The 8104-nt window shown below is 44.0% G+C and overlaps 1 protein-coding gene across 2 annotated transcripts in view; it reads right to left on the bottom strand.

Moving 5' to 3' along the window:
* Window positions 1-323: 323 nt before the first annotated feature.
* The window catches only part of LOC107695425 (excitatory amino acid transporter 2-like), a 57352-nt gene continuing 49571 nt past the window's right edge, over window positions 324-8104 (bottom strand). The window contains exons 10-12 of one of the 2 annotated variants that reach the window (XM_016495325.1): window positions 3345-3479; window positions 2948-3182; window positions 324-541 (exon numbers count right to left, since the gene is read on the bottom strand). In XM_016495325.1, the coding sequence (XP_016350811.1) occupies window positions 467-541; window positions 2948-3182; window positions 3345-3479 (445 nt within the window). In that variant the 3' untranslated portion in view covers window positions 324-466. The remainder of the gene's footprint in view (window positions 542-2947; window positions 3183-3344; window positions 3480-8104) is intronic. The other variant, XM_016495326.1, reaches the window with a different exon arrangement.

Raw genomic sequence — 8104 nt, 5'->3', positions numbered from 1 at the left:
CTTTTGAGAAGTGGTTGTGAGATTTGTTCGGACCAAGAGGTGCTACGGTGTCGTGCAAGGTAGTTCAGCTGTCATAGTGTAAGGCGAAGGAACTAGAGGCAGACGAGCAGGTTTCTGTCATGTTCTCATATAAGCAGTGGGCAATGGCTCTGTAAGAAACTTTGTTATCTGTCTGTTCTTCCTCTGAAAATTCACCTTTTCAAAATACATATGTTTGGAAGTTTATGTATATATTTATTAGCATCACAAATAATTGATGTAACTGCCTCAATAACATTATGTCAGCTGCATGTGTGAGCTTTTGGCCTCATATTCTTGTGTTACATGAGACAATATAATATTGTTAAACATGTTAGAAAAGAATAGAAACCATAGAAATAAACTACAAAACCCATTTGTTCTATGTGCATGAATATAGGTTGCTTTTTTCTCTCTCTCTTGGGGTGCCGGGGTCTGTGTGCTTGCATTAATTGTTTTTCCAAGGTTCTTCCTCAACGAGTGTGTACTCCGCAGTTGAGCCATTTGTGGCTGCCAAGGTTACCTGAAAGAGTTATCGACAAATCTGAGGTCATATCCATGTGAATGTTCAACAGTAAATGTAAGATCTCTCTGGAGCTTTGGAGCAAAGAATTCTGAGACTTTTAGCAAATGTACAAATGTAACAGAAAAGATATTTTGATTTTAAAAATGTAAAAGTAGGATGGATGGCTGTTTTACCTTTCAGTTCTGAAAGTGATCCCAATAGCGGAACAATTTTGTATTGTTCCTTTGTGTTGTTACCATTATTGTTGTGGTGTAGACTCCACTATATGCTTGTTGCTGTGATGTATCGACTGATAATAATGTTTCAAGTTAATGTTTTCGGTTTCAAGTGAGAATACCATCTCAACAGCAGTTTATGAGCACAATTCATTTACAGCACACTAAGTTTTTAAAAATGACAAACAGTGTAAACTACACTCTCTGGTTACAGCATCCTAGACACCAATATTTTAACAATTCAGAAAAGATCAATCACTGTCAGACCAAGTGAGATTTCGTTTGGGAGATAATGGTTAAGACCATGATTTTTTGGTAGTACTACACAGCACACCATGTGTATACAGTATAATAGCACTGTGTGTTGTTTGCTTTTGTGATCTGAAGGAGAGTTTGGTCCCAGAAGAGACGTGTGACTTCAGGCTTAACAGCCAGATTCTTTTAGATTTAGAACAATTTTTTTAACTTTACGGTAATAGTTATTTTTACAGGCATCATTCTTGATGTGGATGTTTAAAATGAACACATAAAATTCACAATCTAACTGCCAGTGCTTTTGTCATAATGAATGCCTGTGATCAGTGTTTACTTCAGCAAATGATGCCAGCCGGGTCTCCTCTCTATGCCCCATTCCTATGACACTCTTCTGCTTTTGACCATTTCATTCAGGAAATATAAATCCAGTTGATTAATTTTTACTATACAACATTGCATAGTGATGAATACTTTTGTTTCAGTCATTTAGAATTCTGTGCTCCAAGATATATAGACCTTGACACTAAAGCCATTTGACCATTTACCTGAATGAGATTTTTCAATGACAAATACACAGACTGCTCTATAACATTCAACTAAACAGTATTTTTTTTCATTAAAAATAAATAAAAATAACAAGGTACAACAACAGTACAAGCATTGATGAGTGGTTACTTTGCAAGGCTTCTACAATGGATTGCATTTTTAGATAAACTGGGTTAGTTTTTGTTAAGTTATTGTTTGCATCCAGAGCATGCAAGCACAACAGACAGCAAAAAACAGGAGCAGATTTTCTGTCTATTATGCACCAAGAAAAAAACAAGAACGATATGGGTCTAACTGTCTGTTTTGTAAAATATTCAAAACTAAAAGATGAAGATGTGTCTACTCAGGAGGACGGGTCTTCTCTTTCATTCTTAATTCCCCTCAAAGTTTGTTTAGTCTCAGGCAGTGCTTAATTGCTGATGTTCTCAAACTTGATTATCAGCGAATTTATGTAAACTTAATAACTTAATAATTACTTCAACTGAATCACTCAATAAAGCATCAGTATCATAAATACATCAGAGCTGAATAAAGCCTGTTTTCCACCATCAGGCGAAGGGTAATTGTTGCCAAACCATGCAACAAGATGGTTGCCAGTTGCCACGGTTATGGTTTCTTTTTAAGATTAGGAAGCATGTTACCTCGCAAGAGTTGGTGACGGCATGATACTGTGAATAAACCCTGGAGCGTTTGTGTTGTATGGGATGCTCACATCATGTAGAAAGGGAAAGGTTCCCATACTAGCTATAAAAGACACAATATTTTATTATGTTTTAATGTGCTAGCTAGTTGATGAAAAAGGCTTGTAGAATAATAGTGTACTATACTATGAACACATTATCACGTCACTGCAGGTTTTACGCAGCATGGTTAGCATTCATATCATGCTCAAGTGGAAATGCAACTGGAACCATTCCACACCATGCTCTGAATATTCGGCCTGCTGGTGGAAAGGTGCTTTCATAGGATTAGCTTGTAGTTTATTATTAAACTCATGGATCTCAACTGAACTTAAACTGCACATTCTGCACATAATATTTAAATAACTGATGTAGGAAAAAGCTGCTAACTGCAGAGTTAATGGTAAAAATAATAATGAATTATTTGATTTGATGTATATTTTGATGCACTGCAAAACATACAATATTATGTTGCAATATGCTCAAAATATGCTCCAAGAAAAGAAGCAAAGAAATATGCATATTATATATATATATATATATATATATAGTACATATGCAATTATACTGTAGCTACCATATATATGTACATACACACATAAATGTTTGTGTATATACATATATGCTAACATGCAAAAGATATCAGAAAAGAGACATGCAGGGATGTGTTATGTAGATGTCTCTATGTCCAGTAGCGTGACTTGTACCTTGCAATCATCTAATAAGACAGAATTTTGAGCAGCATAGACGCACTGGTTGGAGTTGTTTTCATGATGGTTTTTGAGGTCATCATAGTAGGACTGGGTCTTGGTCATCATCTCTATGTCATCAGATTTCGCATGTTGGGCGTCCAGAGCATCCAGCTCTGCCTTGGACAGATGGTAGACGATGCCAGCCCCATATGAGTCTCCAACCACATTAACTGAGGTACGGAAACGATCCCTGAGGGAAACAAAAGATGAAATGCTCTGTTTAGCAGTCACATATTTCCTGAACAAGAGTAGGATAATCTTAAACATGACAGTGACAGCTTCAGGGAAGGCTTTCATTTAACATTTACAAGTCCCAATCTGGATCAAATAAGTCTAGATTCAGAATACTCACAGAAGCCAGTCAACAGCCACTAGCAGACTGATATCTTGAGTAGGAAGTCCAACGGCTGTCAGAATGAGTAACATGGTGACCAGTCCAGCACTGGGGATACTCGCCGCCCCGACACTGGCAAGTGTTGCTGTAAGACTAAATTTTGGGAATGCAAGCACTTATGTTTCATTCATATTTACCCATAAAGTAGTAGACAATAGTAGACAATCGTGTCCAGAACAACTTAAAGAAAAGAAAAATATTTTTCTAAAATAACAGCCTACTGTTTAAAAAGGACAAATATGTTCTGAATTTTGCCTAACAAGTTACTGAGCACCTAAGCTTAGACATCGGGTGGCCTCAAAAGGCTGGTCAACAGCCAGTCGATTCTCCAATACACATTAAAATGTATAATAATAGTCTTGTATTTTTAGAATACAAGAAATGTGGTACATCAATTTTGGAAGAACAGTAGTAAAATGAAAATGGAACTGAAATGGACCATCTGTACCAGATGTTGTACAACCACCTGTTGTACGGTTTTCAAAATATACATTATGTAATGTCATTATGTAAATGATTACTTGATTATGATTACTTAACAAAATTTTTGTTACATATAAGTGACAAACAACACTGATCATTATGGCAGTCAGCATCATATCTAGTATCCAAGTAAAATGTTTGTGTCACAAATATAACCCTAGTTCCCTATCTGTCGGTCACTATGAGTTATGTTGTGACAACATATGGGGTCTTACTTGGGAGCCCGAATCCTCTCTGATTAAGAGAAAACAGCAATGAAATTTGGCTAGTGGATTTTGCATGCTGAGCCACTCCCCGTGCACACGGGTATAAATAAACGACAGGTGCATCCACTCATCAGATTTTTGCTTCGGAGCCGAGTGAATGAACAGTTCGAGATTCACCAGGCGAATTCTCTCTGCTGCTAGAAGAAGAGGCTGTTCTGGGTGGCGTTACGGCACAACCAGCGGCGTCCCGGTTAATTCAGCGATTCCCCTGGGTGCTTCATCAAAAGAGCAGTTTCTGATCACTGACGGCTCGCGTCTTTTTAAAGATGCCACAACTCGCCCGTCATCTCCTTCTCTGGAGTCAGACGCAGTGCAGGGCGCTGCCGTCCACATCCCGGGGGAAGCTCAATCATGTGGCCGACATGCTCTCACGACAGCTCACGTTCCCCAGAGAATGGCGACTCCATCCCGAGATGATCTGGCTGAACTGGAGTCGATTCGGGGAGCTCAGGTAAACCTGTTTGCCACCCACAAGTCCTCCCACTGCCAGCTTTATTACTCTCTGACCAAGGCCCCCTCGGCACAGTCACGCTGGCACGCAGCTTTACGCAAGTATGCATTTCCCCAGTGAGCCTTCTCGTGCAGACACTGTGCAAGGTCAGGGATGACAAGGAGCAGGTCCTGCTGGTTGTGACCATATGACCTGATTTTCGGAACTCGTGCTCCTCATGACGGCCCTCCCTGGCGTATCCCTCTGAGGAAGGAACTCCTTTTTCAGGGGCTCGGCACCATTGGCACCCGCGTCTAGATCACGGGACGTGGCAGACCTAGTGTTCTTCCACCAGTGGTGGAAGTCGCTATCACTCAGGCCAGAGCCCTTTCTATGAGGCGAGCTTGTGCGTTGAAGTGGAGTCTGTTCGCGATTTGCGGTTCTTCTCGCTGAGAAGACCCCCAGAGATGCACGAATGGAGTAGTGCTTTCTTTCCTGCAAGAAAGTTTGGAGCGTAGGTGTGATGAGAGGGGCGGGGCCGAGAGCCGTAGGAACGGAGCGAGGCCAGTGGAGTAATTGATAATGAGTGACACCTGTGCCACTCACCGGTCTCGAGTCCCATGGAGGAGCTCCCGTCCACCGAGGGCTGTCCAGTGCCGCATCACGGAAGAGTTTACCAAGCTGGTGGAGGTCCGAGCGGCAGTGTGTCTGGGAACCGGAACAAGATTTTTTTTTTTCCTCTCTCCCCTCTCTCGTCTCTGTCTCTCCTCATCCTTCCGTCTCCTTTTCTCTCGCCTCGTCTGTCTGTCTGTCCTTACCCCCAGGTACGCCGCGGCCGCCGTGATTGGCTCCCCCAGAAGGGGGAGGGGGGAGTAGAGCGCAGTCTCATGGGTACCCCCGGCCTGCGAGGGGCGATGGGGGTGTGTGACGAGAGGGGTGGGGCCGAGAGCCGTGGGAATGGAGTGAGGCCGGTGGAATAAATGCTAATGCGCGACAAGAAAGTGCTGTGTGCAATGACAATGTCAAGTAACGGGTGTGTTACTATTAATATCAATATAATATTGTGATGAGTGGGGCGGGGCCGAGAGTCGTGTTTATTTTGTGTTTTGGTTCTGTTTGTGCGTGACAGTCGTCCGTGAGGGGCTGTCGCACTGTTTTGTGTTTATTTTATTATTAAAGTTTTGTTTAAATGTTTGCTGGTTCCCGCCTCCTTCTTCCCGTGACTACGAACTTTGTTACAGTAGGCTGTCACCCTCCACCTTGAAAGTGTGTGTGGCTGCTATTGCAGCACATCACAATGCAGTGGACGGCCAGTCCCTGGGAAAGCACAATCTCATCATCAGGTTCCTGAGGGGTGCCAGAAGGTTAAATCCTCCTAGGCCATCCCTGATGCCCTCCTGGGATCTCTCTACCGTCCTGGCTGGCCTTCAGAGAGATCCCTTTGAGTCACTTGACTCAGTTGAGTCAGTTGACTCAGTTGTCTCTGCTAAGACAGCGCTCCTGACTGCACTCTGGAAACAACACGAGACCGTGCTACCGTGACTGTCAAGAGTGGCTCGACGTTGTTTAGTGTCCCGCAGCAGCAGCATGTGTGCCGTCAGCGCAGCTGAAGAGTTCTGCGTTCAAATGCAGAAGGGGAGAAGGGGGAAAAAACGGGCTCGGGTCAGGCTCGGGCCGGTAATTCTGATAAGCTGTCGGACATGGGCTGGGCTAGGGCCTGAGCGTCTCGGGCCAGGGCCGGGCTAGGGCCTATATTTGAGGCCCGTGCAGGGCTCTACTTCAGAGGGATTCCTTTGAGCCGTTGGACTCAGTTGAGCTTAAGTTCCTGTCTGCTAAGACAGCACTCCTGACTGCACTCACTTCCATCAAGAGGGTCGGGGACCTCCAAGCATTTTCGCTGAGCAAAGATTGTCTTGTGTTCGGGCCAGCCCACTCTCTGCCTACTCTCTGATGTGCCTCTCTGGCAGACATCTGTAGAGCTGCTGGCTGAGCGACACTGAACACCTTCACAAGATTTTACAGTCTTTGCGTTGAGCCAGTTTCTTCCCGTGTGTTGGGTAACAGGTAAGTGGCAGGAAGAGCTGGCCGGTGTCATGCTTGCTGTGCCATTCCCCCTCACCCGGGGATGTGAGCACCTTTTTCCTCCTCCAGTAGAGTTACCCAGATGGCAAACCCTGGTTGAGTATCCTCCAGCACCTCCGGCAGTCAGACTGGGCGGAGCAGTCTGACGCCAGGCCCCGTATCGTGTTAGCTTGCCCGTGTCTCCGGTCAGCCCCTTTACTGGGCTAGGTGTCCATATGGCTTGATCCCCTTCGGGCGATCCCATATGTGTATTCTTTCACGGTAAGGTTTCCCTCTCTGTGAACCCATCTCTTCCCTTTGACAGACCATTCTGTCAGTCTCTGCTGGCAGCCGTTCCTCCCTACTCCTAGGTAGGACCTGTCTCAGAGACCCATTCCATATGTAGTACTACCCCAGGCCTGGGTCAGTCCATATCCGTGTCTCCACATGATACCTCCTTGCGGGTAGGATGTGGTCTCCGTAGCGCCCTTCTCTGGAAGGCTCGCTTCCACATCGTTTCCGCCAAGCTATAATAACAAATAGTAAAGACTTGAAGCAATCTTTCATTGAAGATTGAAATTCCTTCTCTTAAGAAATTATTTTCTGTGGTAGGAACAGCGGCATGGCTATCTCCAGCAGCGATGTTCTCACCTTTTGGTCCCTTCGAGCGCCAAGGTCAGCAAATTTACGCTGGGGCGTTGGGAAGGTTACGACCTTTGCGTAGCACCTGTCTGACACACTGCGGCTTGTCAACATTTGCTATGCCATAGGGGTTGTGATGGGGTTCAGGTTGTGGAGCTTTCAAAAGCAGATCTGCTCTGATCGGAATCTCCCAAGGAGGCTCCTCCAAGGGAGACATAAGACCCAATAACAATATATGGAACAGCCAAAACAGAACCACCAACCGAAGATTAGGCTTGCCGCGATAGACGGTGTTGACGGTGATACCGGTGTTAAGCCGCAACACCGGTTACGTCACTTGCCCACCGCGTCACCGACCCCCACCGTCGTTTTGATTTTTTATAGAAATAAAAATCTTTTAGTACAGTAAAAGAACAGACACTACAATTAAAAACTGAACGCGGCTGCTCAATGCAGCGTGCAGAACGACAGATCAGATTTAATTTCTCCAGTGAGGAGAGTGAGTCGAGCTGACTGACAAGAAGAGTGAGGTGAGACAGACAAGACGATGGCGGGTGATTTAGTTTCGAAACGAGATGCAAAAGTGCCTGTTTGGCAATATTTTGGATTTTGAAAAGCCTGTTGACTTTTGCCGTTTATCTAAGGTGATTTTGGAAGTTTTTTTTAAACATTCGTTTCTTATTTAATTGGTTCCACATTGTTTGCTGAATTTTACTTTATTTAAACTTTGTGTAATTTATTTATTTTATTTGACATCAAGGTGTATGCCGTGCCTCCAAGCTTTCTCACTCGTTTTGCTAATAAACGTTCTACGTTTCTTATTTATTTGGTTATAT

Source organism: Sinocyclocheilus anshuiensis, unplaced genomic scaffold, assembly GCF_001515605.1.
Source record: "Sinocyclocheilus anshuiensis isolate Anshui unplaced genomic scaffold, SAMN03320099.WGS_v1.1 scaffold662, whole genome shotgun sequence".
In the NCBI taxonomy this organism is placed as follows: domain Eukaryota; kingdom Metazoa; phylum Chordata; class Actinopteri; order Cypriniformes; family Cyprinidae; genus Sinocyclocheilus; species Sinocyclocheilus anshuiensis.
This window is presented reverse-complemented; position numbering and strand designations above follow the sequence as displayed.